The sequence below is a fragment of the Chrysemys picta genome, chromosome 25, assembly GCF_011386835.1.
Source record: "Chrysemys picta bellii isolate R12L10 chromosome 25, ASM1138683v2, whole genome shotgun sequence".
Lineage (NCBI taxonomy): Eukaryota > Metazoa > Chordata > Testudines > Emydidae > Chrysemys > Chrysemys picta.
The window spans coordinates 15,982,899-16,003,387 of NC_088815.1; the positions used below are offsets into that span (position 1 = coordinate 15,982,899).

Consider the following 20,489-nt stretch of genomic DNA (forward strand, 5'->3'; position numbering starts at 1 on the left):
TAACATGTATCAGAGACAGGGATGTGGGCGGTTCAGGCCTAGCGGTTCCTAGATCTGCTCTAGGAATTGTTTCGGGGCAGGTCTCCGGCCTGTGTTATACAGGAGGTCAGACCAGATGATCACTGTGGTCTCTTCTGGCCTTGGAACCTATGATCAGAGTAGGAGTCGGAAGCCAGGAATAGGAACCCAGTGTCAGAGCCAGACTCAAAAGTCAAGAATCAGAGCAGAGGGTCAGAACTGGACCCAGAGTCAGGAATCAGAGACAACGGTCAGAGCCAGGTTACCTAGAGTCCGGCAAGGAAGGGGCAAGGCTGGGAACTAGTAGGCACAAGAGCCATCACAGCTGAACTGCTGCTGCTTGGCTGAAGAGCTGGTGTGCTGACCTTCCCACCAATCGGGTGGTGGACCAAATCCAGCCGCCTACTACAGGACAGCTGGGTGTGTTCAGTTGCCCAGAGACTAGCTCTGCTGCAGGCCCTGATTCCTGACACAGTGGATGGAAATGAAAACAAACAGGTCCAAGTCCCTCTCTCTGTAGAGTGCGATGGCATTTGGGATAAAGATACGCATCGGAGATCAGGAAAAGCAAACCCCACTTTTGGGAGGATGAACACCACCTGGCCAAGCAGAGGTGTCCACTCCAAACTAAAGGTCAGATTATACCATGCGACTGTGCTGAGCACGCTACTGTACGGTGCAGAGACCTGGCCGAGGGCAGGCGCTAACAAGAAGAGACTGGAGGTGGCCCATCGCAGATGGCTGAGGAAGACGCTACACATTTCCAGGAAAGACAAAATAACAAATGGAAGTCAGGGAGCTGCCAGAGCCAGACGTGTTAGAAAATATCATCAAAGAAAGATGGCTCAGGACATCGGGACACGTACCCCACATGGAAGATGGGAGACGTGCTAAGCCAGCCTTGAACTGGGTGCCTGAGAGAGGAAAGAGAAAGGGAGGAAGGCCAGGGGGAACTAGCAGAAGACAGTGCCAGAGGATATTGAAGACACTGGTATCATCTGGGAGGAAGTATCACAACTAGTGACTACAAAAACAAGGAGTCTGGTGGCACCTTAAAGATTAACAGATTTTACCCACGAAAGCTTATGCCCAAATACATCTGTTAGTCTTTAAGGTGCCACCAGACTCCTTATTGTTTTTGTAGATACAGACTAACACGGCTACCCCCTGAAACTAGTGACTGACCATAATCAGGGGAGGAACTGGATTGCCAGACATGTCTGTGGTACAGGAGGCAGTAAGGTCTGAGGTCAGGTTTTTGAGTATTTAGGATACATGAGGTCACACTTTCATGGTTTTCTCTGTAAGGGCTAGAAATTTACTTGTTTAAAAAACTATATTTTTAATTTCACATGACTCTAGCAGCTGGAGTCTGAATGCCAATTATCATGAGATTCCTGATACAATTACTCACTCATCCTGCTTGTGCCTATCACCAATCGACCAATGCATTCTATTTTTTTTTAAGTTGTGATATAAATTCTACACAGTGCAATATAAAGCCATTCCCATAACCTTAAGCATTTCTTGCAGTGTATAAGCTGTAAAAAAAATTTAATTGAAATTCAGTTATAATTAGTGGTTCCTTCCAGGCCTCCCTCCATTTTGCTGAAAAGGGGCACATGAGACCCCACAGGTACTGGGCTGAACATCGGAGTGTATCACGTACGGCGAGCAGGATAGCAGACACAGCCAGAGGGCTGGGCCTCGAGGATCCATTTGCAGGATCTAGCTCAGTCTCCTCCTTCGGGATCTGCTGTAACAAATAACTTCTCTTTTCAGCAACAACAGGTGCCAGCCGCATGAGACTCCAGAACACCGATTTTAATCTCACGTTTCCCATTATAATTCAGTTTATCCTTGATGCAATGTGCCTCTCCCTGCACAAACTGTTAAGATGCTCCTCTGAGCAAAGGACACGCAGGCCTCTGACCTTTGCAGATTTTCCCTTGCCAGGTTTCCTCATGAATAGCTTTTATTAAAAATCCAGTATATTCTATTGCACACAGGAGAACGAGTTTCACCTCCAGCATTGGTAACTTCCAACGCCTCGCTGCATCACAGACCTGCGTGGACAGTATAAAAAGCTGCCTTTCAGAGCCTCGACAGAGTTGCTTGATGTGAGGAGCATATAATGAAACAGACTCGACTGATAAATTGCTCCAATCTCCTCTCCTCTCTTCTCCCATTAAAGAGAGTCAGTATGTGCTTGGGGGCCAGACCCGTGTTTGCGTGCCAGTGAGACTGCCTGCCATATTTCTGGACACACCGAATATTAATTATTTAACAATGAATAAAAAGTAGCAAACACTCAGAGCTGACCGGAAGCAGGAAAACACAATCTACAGCGTCACGAACTAAACTTAGGGGAGATTTCCATAGATGTCAGACCAAGGACACATCTTCCATGAAGACATGAATACACCCGAGAGCCAGATTTAAATAAAGTAAGTCAAACTGTGTCTCCTGGATTGCTGCTACCCTAGACTGCTCAGTAGAAAGGCAGTGCAGAATTTCCATTCAAAGCTGGGAACAGAAACCCTCGCGTGGGCACTAAAAATAATTAACTCCGTTTACCATCATGAGCTCAGAGCTTCCAAGGAGAGAAAAGAAAACCAAGGAGTCTGAGAAGGCTCTCTGCGGGGTCTAATCATGAATGCAGAGAAGTTATTTACACCAGGAGTAAGGCAATACAATGTTTTAACTCCAGACAGCTAATGTTTAGCAACCCCCATGCGGACCCTCCATAACTGCTGTATGTATTCTCACTGCATCAGCGCACCACCAAGTTTCCAGCTGCTACTGATTACACTAAACAAACCCCAGCGGCTGACCCAGTCACCTTGTGGTCATTCGTCTGTTCTGCCATGCAGGGGCCCCAACACCCCCCCGGCAGGAGGACCGCCTGGCCTGGCTTCACGCAGACACACAGTGTACCCACAGGGCAGTGCGTGAACATTTTTCAATGCACATTCATTGTTTTCTGAATAATATTCATTAGTCACTGGAGGATGGACAGGAAACTTCCACAGGTTCTACCCCATTTCTCCTACTTCCCACCCCTTTGCCTGCGTTTTCACTGGCACTTCCTTCTCTTCATTTCTCACCTGCCAATCCCTTGTGGTGCCTGCCACTCCTATCAGGGAAGTTGTTTACTTAGAGGCCATATTTTAATTACCCAGCTGATGGAACAATGCAGCATTGACAGCCAATGAGGGATGGAAAGAGAGAAATACTTTAAACCAAGGGTTAGAGATGTGTCTTTAACCATTTTCCTCTCTACCCAGGGGTGGGGCACCAGCAGTCTTTTCTCAGCTGCAGTAATGACTGGGCTTGCAGTCTCTCTGGTATCTACCTCGCTGGAGCTATATCCCCAGTGCTCCCCATATTAACGCCTGGCCTAGAAAGACAGTTGTTTCCCCTGGCTGCAAAGGCATTTTCCAGAGCCCACACAGAGCTCTGGGAGGCCAAGAGCTCAGCAGAATGCAAGAAAAGGATTGGACCTTGCTGTGGACAACGCGAACATCCAGAATTGCAACAGTAAATGCGGATAAAAATCAGACGTTTGGAATGGCTCTACGGCTCTTGCTGAAAGACGTGAGCTGACCTCTAGTTAACAGGGGTAAAGAAAAAACCTTGGAGGGACCCTATACCACAAGGTTTACTGCCCTTCCTCCAAAGCAGCTAGGGATTGCCACAGGGCACTAGACTGGTGCTCCGGAAGTTCCCGTCTTCCTCCCCACCATTTTTTCCTGGCCCACTCCAGTGGGTTTGTTTTGGTATTTGACTTTACTTTTTTAAAACAAGTTATAGCAGCTACAATAGCAAACCTCTCCCCTCTGACCCCCAAGTGTTTGAAATACTGACCCATGGACCGGTAAGGGTTCACTTTCACTGTAACTCCATGTTAGCAAATTTCTAATGCTAATTTGTAGCTACACTGAGATGAAGATTGACTGACATACATAAGATACCTCAAGAATAATAAACATGCTTGTCTTAACAAAACAAATTCAAATGGATGTTTTGCAGTGATTTTGATTAATAAACGAGCAAGCTCTCATATCACCTCGTTAACTCATGTCAAGATGTCAGCTCCAGAGAAATGGTAAATAGTTAATCACAGCAAATCAAGACCGACAGCGAACATGTGCAGAACGCCACTGCTTTCTTCCATAGATTCATAGATCCCAGGGCCAGAAGGGACCATTGTGACCCTCTAGTCAGACATCCTGTCTGACACAGGCCATAGGACTTCCCCCAAAAGAATCTTTACAACGGCAGCATGTAAAATCTGAAGAGCTTGGTGCAGGTCACTGATTTTTGCAATACAATGCATCATTTTTTGTAGAGACACGACCACCCTGCACACTCCCACTCAGGAGGTTTATTTTTAAAGTGAACACAAACCTTTGGCTAGGTTAGTTCCAGTAATCGCTATACAGACAGATTCTGATAATATTTCCTGTTTCTGCGCACTCCACCCTCGGTGCTACAGCTATCTCGCGCCATTTTAACCCTGCCTGATGCATCAGCTACATCTGGCTCCCTTCCTCCACAACAAGTAAGCCTTGTGCAAAAACGGCTGCTTACTCTTAAAGTTAGGAGTGAGGGGCACCAACCCAGCCCCCAATGCTCTGGCTCTAATCCTACATTTGTAAGTTTTGCCAAAAACGGAGTGGAAAACAGCAGTCAGCAAAAATCAGGTTATTTACAGAAGAATGTGACAACGCACCCTCAGTGCGGCACATCTCCAAAGTCACCTTCCAGCAGCACCACAGCAACTATCACACCGTCAAGCGCACTCTCACAGATAAGGAAACTCTGTTACAGCAACTGTGACCCAAAAGCCCCTCACAACAACCTGTGACAGCACAAGAAAGCCTGCTACAGAAGACAGGAAGTAAACACCGCAGAAAGCTGAGAACTGCATCATCTGACTTATCTCATCACAGCCCCAGGCCATGTCCACAGCATCAGTCTTAGATTTATTTCATGAATATAAGCAAGGCAGTCCCACCCCAGGCTGCCCCGCAAGCGAGACAGGAAGCAGAGTCTGAGAGCTAGAACATCAGTGCACAATGTGTTCAGGTGTCTTGTTCCTTTCCTACAGAACCAGGCCTAAGATGGGGCCTGTCACATTTCTCCATTAAATGTTTAAAGAAATAAGCATCTGGTTACAAACACCTTCCAATGCACCACAAGGCCGGGCTGGCTCAGAAGAACAGGACACAGGCCCCTGTTATCACCTGGCTGCTGTCTAGTGGCCTGTGGGAAAGGACTGGATGGTCTAGACCAGGGATCGGCAACCTTTGGCACATGGCCCATCAGGGTAAGCCCCTGGCGGGCCGGTTTGTTTACCTGTCGCGTCTCCAGGTTCGGCCGATCGCAGCTCCCACTGGCCGCGGTTCGCCGCGCCAGGCCAATGGGGGCTGTGGGAAGCGGCGCGGGCCGAGGGATGTTCAAAACAGGCCCGGTCTGGAGCTCTGGGTCCCACAGCCCTGGACACAGAGCTCCTGCACTGGTGGCCCTGCCAGGGCAGGATGAGGCAGAGTGAAGCTTGCACTGTGGCTGCCCAGTTTGACTCTGATTGGAGGATTTCACTCTTGCACATTTCACCAGCATTCAATTCAACCCAAACATTTTTAGTTCAAGTAAAAGACACACAAGGGGCCAAGCAAGTCCACTCAAGTTAGTGAAACCGCATCTGCTGCACAAGACCCAACTGCAGACTACGCAGGCACAGTGCGCACTGTTGCTGAATGACGATTGCAAAGCAATCCCAGGTGCTTCCCTCCAAGCCCCCACCCCGATGAGCCCAATCTCCTCGCCCTCAGAGCGTCACACAGGTGCATGGGACAGAATACAAACCACACGAGTCACCCCGGCACATTTTCAATATGTCCAATCTGATATCACAGGAGAATTACACCTTCATTTAAAAAACAGGGTCTCAATGAGTAGGCAGGCCACAGTACACCTTCTAACCACGAGACAAGGAGTTGAGTCTGGACTCCTGGGTTCTATTCCCGACTCCGGCACTGACTCGCTGTGAGACCTTGGGCAAATCACTTCCCCACTCTGCGCCTCAGTGTCCTCACTTCTGAAATGGGTAAAGGGCAACATCCAGTGAAGAGCGTTGAGACGGCTGGACTAAAAGCACGATGTAAAGTAGCACTCATTTTTTAAAAACAAAACTGGCATCAGGCAATCAGATCAGGGTGCAACAGGTAATTTTGCTAGTATAGACCAGGGTTTAAATGGCTAACAATTGCAAAATGCTGTCAGTCACAACCAAACTATTGCCTTCAAGATGACAGTATCATTCAGCTGGCCCTGTCTACACCATTCAGGGAAAGTGTCAGCCGCCTTCTAGCACAAACTGCAGCTCACTAGAAAGATACTAGCTTGCTTACCCAGGCCTGAAAACGTATGCTGTCTGGGCCATTCACCTCAGATCAATTTACAGACAGCAGCTGTGATGCATGTGCTTTGTCCCAGCCCAATCACACACTCCTCTCTACATTGTTCTAACTCAACAATGGGTTCAGAAATTCCCTCCGCATGGTGACTTCTTTACTTTTTAACAGTCTGCATTGTCAAAGAATTTCAGAACTGCCTATTGCAATATAATGGAGTACAGCACAGAGCCGGCAGCAGCATCACCAACTCCAACTGTCCAAAACCTATGAGTCGGAACCCCCAAAAATCACGAGCGGGGCTTAAAACTCATGAGATTCTAAAAACAAATGTGTTTCGGGTTCTTTGCACTAACTGGGGGGTGGGGGGAGAGCCTCTAGGTCACACTTTGGTCACATTTTCAAGCTTTTTTCTGCAGCCATGAGGGCTAGAAACTTATGTGAACAAAAGCTAAAGCACATGCTTAAGTGCTTGCAAGATCAGGGCCTAAATTTGCTGCTGAGTCCTGAGGCCTTAATCAATCAAACCCCATCCTAACACAACGGGCACGACTAAACATCTTGCAGTCACCTGCGCATGACACTAGAGTTCAGATGTGCTAGCAAGATTTTGCTAGAAGAGAGGCTGATGTCAGAGTGCTGTGCTGTCGTCACACCAACAACATGCAGTTCTGACACCCAGGCAGGAAAAAAGGGTCAGTTAAATATCAAGATAAATCAAGATCACTCAGAGGCTGCTCCCTCCTGCTCTGCTGAGCTGTTCCAGCACTGCACCAACCATTTCAACAGCCACGCGGCAGGAAGCTAGGACTCCTCATTCAGCACAGTGCTCTTCATCACACCAAATAACAGCGTCTGTTTCTCAGCTATTATAAAATACACCGCACTGTAATTCTGTCTCTGGGTCTAGCAGTACTAATGAACCACAAGAGCATTGCCCAAGCCCTTGGAGAGAATTACGGCCTCCTTAGGTTCAGCTGGATGCATGACTCCGTAGATTATCACTCTGATTATGTGTATTTTTTAAAAAGTCATTTCACGGAACATTCACTTCACAGATGTGCTTCCATGAGGACAATTATTATTATACAAGATACAGTGGTGCCACTTATACTCCCACCAATACAACTGAAGTGACACTTTATCCAGAAATTGTTTCCCTCCCCCCCACCTGTCATTTAATTGGGACATGTTGTCCCCAAACTTGCAAACACTCATCAAGTTTTATACATGTGGGTCAAAGAGACAAAGTCTTTAAAGCTGTGGTTTGCAGGACTGGGCCCTAGAACGGGAAGGATCAGTGAATTTGCTAAGAAAATACACTCTCCTATTCCTCTTTATAATAAAAAGCAATGCCATTTTGAAGCTGAGGTAGGCACTTTTACAGTTGTATCTCAGTCTGTGTGCAAGTGAGTTAAATGCCCACATTGTATAAACATATCAAAGACGCTCACTCCTAGATTAAATGTGGCACCAGAGATTTCAAATCTAGCTCACTATCGAAATGTTGCCCCCATTGCTCACTTGTTAAATTTTCAAACACGCACTTTCGTGCTTTCCCCCAGGCTACCCCTCACACCCTGTACACATCCTCAAAGCCCCATCACTGTTCTCCTTAAGCCCCTTCTCAAAGCTCTCCTTTGCCCTGATGATACAAACAACTTGGCAATGGCTAGGCTGCTGGCATGCAGAGCTCACTGCCTGTCACCTTGACCACTATTGTCGCATTGTTTCCTTGCACTCCCCGGTCTGTAACCACATCTTGTCTCTTGGCTTATGCGCTGACTGTTGAGCCAGGGATTGTCTTTTTGTTCTGTGTTTGTACAGCTCCCAGCACAACAGGTCCTGGCCTGGAGGGAGAAGGGTGAAATGCTCTGGCCTGGGTGCTGGCTGGGGGAGAGAGCAGGAACACCGGTAATACTTGCAAAATTGAGATCTGGTCTGCACTACAGACCTATATCGCTCAGGAGTGTGAAAAATCCACACCCCTGAGCCACATAGTGATACTGACCTAACCCCACGTGTAGGCAGAGCTACGTCAGCAGGAGAGCTTCTCCTCCCACCAGCACACCTACCACCTCTCAGGGAGGTGGGCTAACTACGCTGATGCGAGAGCTCTCTCCTGTTGGCGTACAGCATCTTCATTAAAGCGCGGCTGCTGTGCCAACGCAGCATTTTAAGCGTTGACTTGCTTTGAGCAGTGCACTGCTAAGGCCCTATCCACATGGCAGGAACCTTGCTAGCGATGGCTATTTTAATGGCTAGGTTTAAACCCAGCCTAATTTGGGCAGAAATTCCTGTCCCAAGAACTGAAATCTATTCTAGACGATAAGGACAGAGATGCTGGTGTTGCTAGCACCGCTCCAGCTGGAGTGTGCATAGGACCTGGATGGCAAAGGTCTTGCCTGAGAAACCCCAAAGATCTTACAGACCAAATGCCCCGCTGCCGAATCCTCCTACTTGTCTCCTTAGCTGGGGACTGGCCTGACTCTGAGATGGCTCCCCCTCCAGAGCACAACGCCCCAGCCTGAGCTCCATCCTGCTTCTTATCAACCCCCCACCTAGCACTGACCCCCCCACACACTGCATGCAGCCCCCCCACTCCTCCCCAACACACCTAGCACTGACCCCCCCCACTCCTCCTCCCCCCCCTGCATGCAGCCCCGGCCCCCCCCGCACCTGCACTGACCCCCACACACACTGCATGCAGCCCCCCCCCACTCCTCCCCAACACACCTAGCACTGACCCCCCCACTCCTCCCCCCCTGCATGCAGCCCCGGCCCCCCCCGCACCTAGCACTGACCCCCACACACACTGCATGCAGCCCCGGCCCCCCCGCACCTAGCACTGACCCCCCCACACTGCATGCAGACCCCCCACTCCTCCCCAACACACCTAGCACTGACCCCCCACACTCCTCCGCCCCTGCATGCAGCCCCGGCCCCCCCCGCACCTAGCACTGACCCCCACACACACTGCATGCAGCCCCCCCCACTCCTCCCCAACACACCTAGCACTGACCCCCCCCGCATGCAGCCCTGCCCCCCCACCTAGCACTGACCCCCCCACACACACCTCCCCCCCTGCATGCAGCCCCGGCCCCCCCCGCACCTAGCACTGACCCCCCCACACTGCATGCAGCCCCGGCCCCCCCGCACCTAGCACTGACCCCCCCACACTGCATGCAGACCCCCCACTCCTCCCCAACACACCTAGCACTGACCCCCCACACTCCTCCGCCCCTGCATGCAGCCCCGGCCCCCCCGCACCTAGCACTGACCCCCCCACACTGCATGCAGCCCCGGCCCCCCGGAACTAGCACTGACCCCCCCACACTGCATGCAGCCCCCCCCCCACTCCTCCCCAACACACCTAGCACTGACCCCCCACACTCCTCCGCCCCTGCATGCAGCCCCGGCCCCCCCGCACCTAGCACTGACCACACACACTGCATGCAGCCCCCCCACTCCTCCCCAACACACCTAGTACTGACCCCCACTCCTCCCCCCGCACGCAGTCCCGGCCCCCGCACCTCTTGGAGCGCTGCAGCAGGTCCCCCTGGCCCCGCTGGCCCCGGTAGCCGGGCGGCGCCGCGCCCCAGTAGCTCGGGTCCGACATCCCCGCCGGGCCCAGCCGGCACCAGAGCGCGGCGCAGCGGGCCCAGCAGCCTCCCAGCGCGGGCCGCTGCCGCTCCCGCCCCGGGGCTGGGCCTCAGAGCCCGCCCCCGCCAGGGCCTGCCCCTCCGTGCCCGGCCCGCCCCCCCCCGGACCTCTGCCCCCCCCCGAGCTCCCTGGAGCCCCCCCTGAGAGCTCGCCCCCGCCAGGGCCTGCCCCTCCGCGCCCGGCCAGCCCCCCCGAGCCCCCCTCCCTCCCCACCGGGATCTCTGCCCCCCCCCGAGCTCCTGAGCCCCCTCCGGGACCAGAGCCCCCCCACCCAAACCCCCCTGGAGCCCCCTCCGGGACCTCTGCCCCCCCGAGCTCCCGAGCCCCCTGGAGCCCCCCCTCGGAGCTGCCCCCCGAACCCCCGTCCGGGACCTCTGCCCCCCCCGAGCTCCCGAGCCCCCTCCGGGACCTGAGCCCCCCCTTGGAGCCTGCCCTCCCTCGGAGCCTGCACCCCCCTCCCTCCCCCTCTGGGACCTGAGCCCCCCCCGTGGAGCCCCCCCCCCACTGGGACCTCTGTCCCCCCACCCCCCATCGGAGTCTGCCCCCAAGACCATCACTGAGACCGCTGTGTCTCCAAGTCCTCCCCACTGAGCCCCCCACCTCCGCCTCCAGACCCGACCCCAATGAGCCTTCCCCCCACGACCACCCCACCTTCCCGTCTGAGCCTGCCCCCAAGCACCACACACACACTGACCCCCTTCCCAACCCAGAGCCCCTCCTGCAGTCCTGGTACTCCTCCAACTGAACCCCCTTTCCCTCCATATGAAGGCCTGAGACCCCTTCTCCCAACCCACCCCCTGCAGCCCTAAAACCCCCTCTAACTAACCCCCCTTCCTCTCCCAGCCCGTGTTGACCCAGCCACACACACGCTGTCCCACATAGCTGGGAAGTTTCCCTCTCCCCATGTGAGGGGCTGAGCCCCTGGCCTCTCCCAGCCCCCCCCAGTCCCAGTATCCCCCCCTCTAACTGAGCCCCATTTGGCCCCTAGACCCTATCCATCATCCCTCCTCCCCCACTGAGCCCCCTTCACCAGGGACTCAGTCCCTTTCCTGCCCCCAGGGTGATCTTATGCCCCCTTCCTTTCCCAGTCCCCAGCTAATAGGCTTGCCACTCCCACCGCCCAGGAGGGGTTGCACTGCCCCTGTGGCTGCGGAAGGGGGCGCTGGCTGGCGAGTGGGGTCATTGGAGGCACTGTCTGCCTGTTTGCGAACCCCGCACCCATCCACCCTTCCTGTCCCACTGGCTGTACCCACCTTGCTGTGGTGTGTGCAGAGCCAGAGTGGTTGTCATGGACACCGGGTGGCGTTGGTGTATTTCCTGCTGTTTAAACCACATATAAATAAATACATTTGTAGAAGTACCACAGCAAGCCACATTCTGCTCGGCGCTCTCGCCCATGCAGTCAAATCAGCCAGGCCCAAGGGGGCCTCCTGGAACTCCACTGAAATCACAGCGGGGTGCATTCAAATTTTACAACCTCCCTGCTGCTCCCATGCACATCTCTGCCACGGAGCCCTCGCCCCTCCCTGTGCAGCAAGGACCAGCAGACACCCTGCAAAAGAGGGCCCTTCCCGCCTTACAGACAGACATTAATTCCAGACAAACGGCCATGTGACAAGAAGACTGCCACAAGTGCAAAAAGAAAATCAAGCACTCCAGTGAGGAAATGCCAGAAGGAAGCTGACCAGGCAACCACATACTGCCTTTGAGCAGGGCCGGCTCCGGGCACCAGCCTGGCAAGCAGGTGCTTGGGGCGGCCACTTCGGAGAGGGGCGGCACGTCCAGCTATTCGGCGGCAATTCGGTGGACGGTCCCTCACTCCCGCTCGGAGCGAAGGACCTCCCGCCGAATTGCCGCCGCAGATCACGATCGCGGCTTTTTTTTTTTTTTTTTTTGCCGCTTGGGGCGGCAAAAACCCTGGAGCCGGCGCTGCCTTTGCGGGCCAGATTTTCAAAACCCCTCAATGCCTAGTGGGAACTCCTGAAAGCTGGGCCCATTTGTGGATTCTGAGCCCATCTGAAAATCCTGGCCCATTAGGGTGAGCCAACTCCCACTGGACCTAGTGGAAGTCTTCCCAGCAGCTCCAAAGGGCGTTGGTCTATCACACAGAGCCCTATTTGTCACTAACCTCGTTCTCTAAAACGACTGAGCAAAACTCCAAAAACCTGACAACAAAAAATTCAACCTGAAGCAGAGACCAAGCCTGGAAAATTTCAACTTAAACAGTTTGCTAAAGTTATAAGCAACTGAAAAAGGGTTAGAACAGGTCATGTCAAGGAACCTTAAGCACAGGTGTTGCTGCTGCCGTGCCTATCACATTCATATTTCTACCACTCAGTGTGCATCTCAGCCCCTCAGTGCAGGGGACATGATACAAACACAATCAAAACGTCATTTGAAACACCATTGAACACAAACATCAAAACAATCGAGGAATTGGAATCATCTCACCCACAGGAATTGCACCGTCTCAGCTGGCCACAGCACTGGCACAGATGTCCCTGGATCTTAGTCAGTGAAGATACTTGGGAGAGAGAGAAAATTTAAGCCCAATTTCCCTTTTTCCTCTACTCAAAGTCCTAATTAATACTGAATCTGTAACATCCCAGTTGTCTCCACCGCGACCATCTGATTAATACTCAATGCAGCAGCACTTCGACAAGAGAAGCCGGCCCATCTGGGCCAACTGAAGGGTCTTCAGCACTAAGGTAGGAGGAGGAGACCGAATGTTACAAGAAAGTTAAATTGCTGTTTGCATAAATGTTCTCTTACTTGGGGCTTGCCAGGGATGAAAAGCCTCCTTTAAGCACACCTCTCTGCTCAGTGAAGGAGGCGTTAAGCAAATGGGTCGTTGCGGGAACAGAACCCCAGAGCCACAGGAAAGCAATCCCCTCTACAGCGAGGGAATTGGGTTGGGCAAGAGCAGGAGGCTTTTCCACTCTGTGGTCACATCGTGTGGAGTGCCTCAAAGTTGCAGAAATGTATTTTTAAATCTGCCTAGCTTCTTCCTTCATTGGCAGAAGAGCTCCTGCCAGCACGTTACAGACTTTGCATGTTCTTTTCTTAGGCCTGGTCTACACACAGCGTTTGTATCAGTCTGTGACTATGTGGCTAGAGGTGTGAGTTTCTATTGGAATAGTGATACTTGTGCAATCCCCGTGTGGATGCAGTTGTACCAGTAAAAAGGTGCCTTATATGAGCATAGAGGGAATATGCTATATGCACTGGGGAGCTGTTCTGCTTTACCTGCACTGGCACAGTTAATGGGTGTTTAGACAAGCCCCCCAGAATGCTGTGAACTTCCCACTGCTCTTGTTGCATTTCACCCTTGAGATGAATCACAATCCCCATGCACCAAGCCAAACTCAGCCCTGCTGGCAGAGATCAATGTGGCAGTACCAAGCGAGTCTGGCTCTCCAATTACGAGGCTTGTCTGTTCCAACCATTCCCTTTTTACAATTAACACTGGTAGCCTCCCATCTCTTCCTTTGTTATAGTTTAGCTCCTACACAACCAGGAGTTTAGTGCCTAGCAATCTAACTTAAAAGAGAAACCTAGACCCAATCTCAGCTTTCTTATAGCTACAATAATGAGAAATCCACCTCCTTGCCAATCACACACAATGAAGAGTGTCCAATGCTTTTCAGCCAGATGGATCTTCCAGTGCATTTTACAAACCATGGACTTGACCCACATGCAGGGCTGAAAAAACGGGACAAAGGGGAAAAACTGTATTGAGGCCCTACACTTAGGAGGGCCCCCAAAACATATGACTGGGGTGAAATTGAAGGTGGTGGGGCCTCAGCAAACACAATGCACCTGGGCCCCAATTTTCTCCTGATGGGCTTGACCACATGGACAGACCCCATTGCTTGTCCATGGCCCCACTGGTGCTCTGAGCAAGCCCAGGAATCCACCTATGCCGACATCATTGCAGGATCAGGGCCTATAGGGATTACTTCGCCCCGGACTGACAAGCAGTTTCCTCTCGAGCAGGACACAGCACGCGTTTCACAACACAGAGCAACACTAAACAATTTTTCAGGACAGGAAATGAAGACGAATACCATAGCCAAGGAAAATGACACAGGGGATTTAGGGAGGCAGGAAGCAATTACTCATGCTGGATTTTAGCTAGGACACTACAATTACCAAGAGTGCCCCTGAATCTTTAATGACCACAAGTGGCCAAGACCTCAGTTTACATCTTATCCCCCAAACAGCACCCCCAACAGTATTTTGCATGTTGGAGCATCTGTTCATGACTGCAGGAAAGGGAAATACATGCTTGAACCTGGGTGCTTTGGAGGGTTCCATGCAAGTACTAACTAGGCCCAGCCCTGCTTCATTTGAGATCTGACAAGATCACAGCGAAAGGTAGTATGGGTGCAGCCTAATTAATGCAAACAATAAGACACACAGTCGTTAAAGGAAGGGAGTTCTGAAGGCTGCCAAGACACCCAGAGCTCAGCCACACCGTGCCTATATAATGCAAGCCACCCCCCCCCACCCCCAGTCATCACTGCGCTTCTAGCAAGACCCTTTATGCTGGAAGCACTGCGTCACCATGACAACTTCCTCTATCACACTCTTCCTGGTGCTGCAGTTAGAGCTCCAATGCAGAAAGGAGCGTCTGCAACTGACATGTTCCTGAGTGTCAGCAATGTGTTTTCAGCAGTCACGCTGGGGAAGCATCGGATGGTTTTTATTAGTGAGTTTGAGGGAGGGAACAATTAGCACATGATGATCTGACCAGCTCCAGCGGCCTCCGTCTGGGAGATCCAAATCCATGCTCTGAAGTGCCCCTAGCCTCTGTTTGCCGGAAGCTGGGAACAGACCACAGGGGATGGATCACTTGATGATTAGCAGTTCTGTTCATTCCCTATGAAGCTCCCGGCATTGGCCACTGTCAGAAGACAGGATGCTGGGCTAGATGGACCTTTGGGCTGACCCAGCGTGGCCGTTCTTATGGCCTTAGCTTGCCTTTTTTCATGTATGTTGCCCTGCCCAAGGGCTGGATTCAAGGAGGACCAAACCTTCGAAGTAAATTTCCAACCACCACTCTTTCCCCTGCAATAAGGTAGCTAGAGGAGCAAGAACTGTACCTGGATTAAATCGCACCTAGAGAAGGGAGTCCTCCTACACTGCAAACGTGGCTCCTAAGCCTTATCTACACTGGGGAAATTTTGCAAGAATCTCCCACCATTGCTAACATCTGTTCATGTCCCTCAGAAGATTCTACATAAGCAGCTAGAGTTTTAAGGGGGAGGGATAGCTCAGTGGTTTGAGCATTAGCCTGCTAAACCCAGGGTTGAGAGTTCAATCCTTGAGGGGGCCATTTAGGGCTCTGGGGCAAAAATCTGTCTGGGGATTGGCCCTGCTTTGAGCAGGGGGTTGGACTAGATGACCTCCTGAGGTCCCTTCCAAGCCTGATATATTCTAGGATAATCTAACCCTGCTCAGAGCCTCCCAGGCAGCTGTGCTAACACCTGTGGCACTGAGTTGGCTTTAGCAATCTTTACAGAATTTCCCTAGCCTAGACATGTATAGAGCCTGCACGTCAGCAACCCTTGCTAAACACTTCCCTGCCTTTGTGCAGAAAGCAAGTGGCAATTTTATTGTCATGCCCAGAAAGTTTCTTTTTGTATGCAAAATAAATGTCCTTCCTGAGACCCATGAATCTGATTATTACAGTGGACGTCAGCAAAAAAAAAAAAAAAGATTTGTAGGCTTGCTGCTTTCCCACCAGACAGATTCCACACCTCACCCATTCATACCCTGCAAAGTGCAGTTTGGACGACTCTTGCTGTATTTATGATTAAACTGGTTGCTGACTGGCTGGCAGGGTCACTTATCATCAGAGACCTCCTGTACTCACCCTGCCTTGCACTGCCGCTTCTGGACACAGTATCACATACTTGTGTTGGAGATAGGGTGACCAGATGTTCCGATTTTATAGGGACAGTCCTGATATTTGGGGCTTTTTCTTATATAGGCTCCTATTACCCCCCACCTCCCATCCCGATTTTTCACACTTGCTGTCTGGTCACCCTAGTTGGAGAATTCTCTCATGCATTTATATTCATCAAGAGAGATCTCTGCAATATTGGAAAGCCTGCAACAGGGAAAGGAAAAACGTAGAGATATAATCCCCCCATGTTTTAATTCCTCCCCTGGCTTGATTAGTAGGGCAGGTGCTAAGTGATCACACGTGTAAATTGCTTGTTACCACCTTTTCAGAAAATATACAACAGCTGCCTGAAAAGCACAGTCTATAGCCTTTTAAACGGCAACTGTTAAACCAAAACATTGCAGCAAACAGGGCAAGTATCTGGAAAGTGTGAACAAGAGTAGTTAAGTGTCAGAGGTTCTCTAGAGAGCTTCCAACATAGTTTGAATCTCTGTAGGTGCAGAGACCATGTCTACACTACAAAAATTAAATTACGTCGGCATACAGCCACTGCAGTGATTACATTACTTGTGTGCGTCTACACTTTGCTCCTTGCATCGGCGGTGCGGATCCTCACCAGGAGCGCTTGCACCAATTGGACAGTCAGTGTGGGGCATTGTGGGACGGCTTCTGAAAGCCAGTTACAGTCGATGTCAGCAACGCAGTTCTTCACATTCTCACTGTGTTGCCCTAACTACATCGACATTGCCTCTACATCTCTCATGGAGGTCGAGTTCTTAAGTCAATGTAGCAGGCGAGTTTCGTTAGTGGGAGAGAAATTTTGGTGCAGTCATTTACAGAGTTAGGTCGACATAAGCTAACTTGCATCTACCTAACTCTGTGGTGTAGAGCAGGGCAGAGACTTTAAAGGGAGTTCTCTCTGGCCATGAAAGGTCAGGCTCGTGGCCTGAACCAGTGAAGAATCATTCTGGAACTACTATTTTGCTTGCAGATTACCTAGGCCAAATTTTCTGCCTGGGTAAACAGGTGCAACCCCACTGATTTAAGAGAATTTGGTCCCATAATCCTAAGAATGAAACCAAACAGGCCTAAGAACTAAATATCAGCAACAAAATCCTCAAAAACAAGCACCTGCCACCCACAGGATTCTATTCCTATAGAAGTTTCACTCAGGAAAGCAACACTTTTCACCTTCTTCTCCAGCGTGGGGCACAGGTCACTTGCAGGTTTGAACTAGTGTAAATGGTGAATTTTCCATAACTTGAAGTCCTTAAACCATGCTTTGAGGACTTCAGGAACGCAGCCAGAGGTTGGGGGTCTATTGTAGGAGTGGGTGGATGAAGTTCCAGGCTCCAATGTGTGGGAGGTCAGACTAGCTGATCACGATGGTCCCCTCTGACTGTAAAGTCTATGAATCCCCATCTCCCTGCAGTGCATTCTGAAACTGGAGATAAGTTGAATGTCGACATCTGTCCCCAGCTGCAACAGACATCTGGAATAAGCTTTGTGGCACTGCAGCATCTCCCCAGTGTGATTTGGTTTAGCATCTTTTCCCCTCTGGAAAGAACAATAACTACCGGGGAAAGAACCTGCTTACTTCTGTGCCGTAATGAAGCAGAATCAGAGGTTGGCATCAAGCTCTCTAGCAGGACAATTAAGCTCAGCAGAGAAGAGGTGATTCTTAGTTTGACTGTTTCTGTGCAGTTACCTCAAAGAATTCCTTCTCTGTAAAATTGCAGCTCATCCCTTTAGACCTTGGTGCCCCTACTGCCAATTTACTGATGCAGAAACACAAGCCACTTAGAAACTCACAGCCAATCGAACAGCCACCAGCACCCCACTCCGGCCCTGAGCCTGCAGGCTCCCTGTGCTGAGGGGTTCCCTTCCTGCTACTGGCCATTCCCTGCTTCTCCGCCCTTTTTGGCCAACCTGAAACCAGAGAACTTTGAATCCCAGGGAACAGGGTCCCTAGGGCAGCTCAGGGAAGGTTTAGAATTTTGCTTTCTTAGGATGTTCTGAGGGCTCTCTGCACTCTCAGACTTGCTCTTCCCACAAGAAGTGTCAGTCCCACAGCGGGGGGTTGGATTTACATGTTAGGAGACTCCTCAAGGAGGAAAATGGCAAGTCAATTCCCAGCTTCCCAGACAGATGCTGGATGGTGCAAGCCAGCAGAACGCCCTCTGCCGGACCATGAGAGAGCAAAGCACCATGGATCCCCCACCTTTGCTCATGTAAAAATGCACTCAACCAAAAAGTCTCTAGCCTCTGGTTTATCGACAGCATATGCTGGGCTGGTTGGCACACATGGAGTCTGCACAGCCACACACACACACGCAGTCATGGCACACACAAGCACAAGTAAACACACACACACACAGAGCGAATTGACTGCGCTCAATATGCACTCAAGTCTAATTAGCACAAGAGGAAGGAATCAAAGGGTTCCTAGGCTAACATCCTGGTGAGAAGGAGCATGAGCCTTTCTGCTGATGCCCTTGTGACATGGCGTGTGAGGTGTCACGCAGACCCGCACCCTGTAATGTAGGAGAGATGCCTTTTGGGAGGGGCTTCAGAGCCCTGATCCTGCACCGCTAATGTCAAGGCAGTGAACCCGGCCCTTGGGGTGATCTCAGAGAATCCAGATTTGGGAATCACAACAGGTTTGTCTGGAAAACGATAACACGAAGTGTAACAGACACATACATGCAGCCTCCTGGTGCAGACCAGCCAATCGCTAAGGCCTGCCCTGTGCCAACACCCCACACTCTCGCGTGTGCAGAATCCAGGGTCCTACCCACCTCACCACCACAGCGACACCTTCTGGACCTTGTGTCTCTCTGTGCCCCTCATCCATCACTCCGTGCACCCAACAATCACCATCACTGGGGCAGGAGCAGGCTCCATCTGGATCAGCCTCCCTACATCTCTGCCCCCCAGCAGATCTCAGCCCCATTCTCCCTGGCCCTGCCCCAAACCTCTCTCCTTTCCCACCTGTCCTTATGCATCCGAAGAAGTGGGCCGTAGTCCACGAAAGCTTATGCTCTAATAAATTTGTTAGTCTCTAAGGTGCCACAAGTACTCCTGTTCTTCTTTTCACCTGTCCTTAGTTACACTTGGTAAACGCATCAATTTAGCAAAGCACTTTGGGATAGAGCATGTACAACCAGGGGCGGCTCTAGCTTTTTTGCCGTCCCAAGCACGGCAGGCAGGCTGCCTTTGGCGGCATGCCTGCGGGAGGTCCGCCGGTCCTGCGGCTTCGGCTACCCACCGCCGAATTGCTGCCAAATCCACAGGACCAGCGGACTTCCTGCAGGCATGCCGCCGAAGACAGCCTGACTGCCACCCTCGCAGGGACCAGCAGGCCGCCCCCCGTGGCTTGCCGCCCCAGGCATGCGCTTGCTGCGCTGGTGCTTGGAGCCGCCGCTGTGTACAACAGGATGCACAGAATAAAGTCACACACGCGCACACAGAGCAGAGCATGCGCACACACGTGCACACAGAGCAGAGCGTGCACACGCACGCACACAGAGCAGAGCATGCGCACACGCACGTGCACACAGAGCAGAGCGCGCACACGCACGTGCACACAGTGTTCCCGTTAGCTGTACGCAAGTACCCACTGCAGCTGTAAGAGTTTGAGACCCTCGTCTCTGCTGCCACCAGATCTGATCTCATCAGAAACACGGATCTTCAGCCTGCCCTGGAAGCCACCCTTCTCGTTCCCAGCCTGATGCTCACTCAGGAAAGTGCCTCTTTATGAGACTGCAAAGGAAAAACGCAGCCACTCCGGCCCTGAGCCTGCAGGCTCCCTGTGCTGAGGGGTTCCCTTCCTGCTACTGGCCATTCCCTGCTTCTCCGCCCTTTTTGGCCAACCTGAAACCAGAGAACTTTGAATCCCAGGGAATAGGGTCCCTAGGGCAGGGCAGCCCATGGCCAGAGACTCAGACTCAGGAGCTGGCCTCGCCGACATTATGGGGTGCTGGATTCGGATGCCCTCACCCCCTCTGCTGCTGGGCACGCTTCGGGAGCAGCACCCCAGGGAGCCAGGGGACAGTTACAGAGACACCCAGAGGGTACAATTCCCTGCTGTTACATATGCGCCTGTCTGGCTAATGGCAGCCGGGGTCCGACTGCTCTCGGATCCAGCGGTCTCTCTCCAGCGCACAACCACCACGTGTGCGTGGGGCAGGCAGGGCCTGCCTCTCCAGCTGCAGTCCAGCATTAATGTCCCATTTCAGTTGGAGCAGGGGCCGCGTGGGAATTAACCTGTCAGACAAAACCCTTCCCATTGCCCCATTAACAGTCTCTCCCTGTTGGAATCAGAGACAAGAGGAGATGGTGAACTATTAGCCCGTAATGCAGAGAGACCGCGCCAGCCTGATGCACAGGCTGCCCCCCCGCCCAGCCCAATCCAATCCAATCCACACAGCCACAGACCCCAGTCTGACCCACACGGCCAGCCCCTCCTAGCCTGACCC

The 20,489-nt window shown here is 51.8% G+C and overlaps 1 protein-coding gene across 7 annotated transcripts in view; it reads right to left on the bottom strand.

The window, feature by feature from the left end:
- Window positions 1-20,489, bottom strand: part of MAST3 (microtubule associated serine/threonine kinase 3) — a 71,610-nt gene that overhangs the window by 37,795 nt on the left and 13,326 nt on the right. Inside the window, exon 1 of one of the 7 annotated variants that reach the window (XM_065578610.1) lies at window positions 9,971-10,149. The exons of the other annotated variants lie outside the window; for them this stretch is intronic. Within the exon in view, the coding sequence (XP_065434682.1) occupies window positions 9,971-10,056 (86 nt within the window). The 5' untranslated portion in view covers window positions 10,057-10,149. Of the gene's footprint in view, window positions 1-9,970; window positions 10,150-20,489 lie in introns of those variants that run through there. 7 annotated transcript variants of the gene reach the window in all.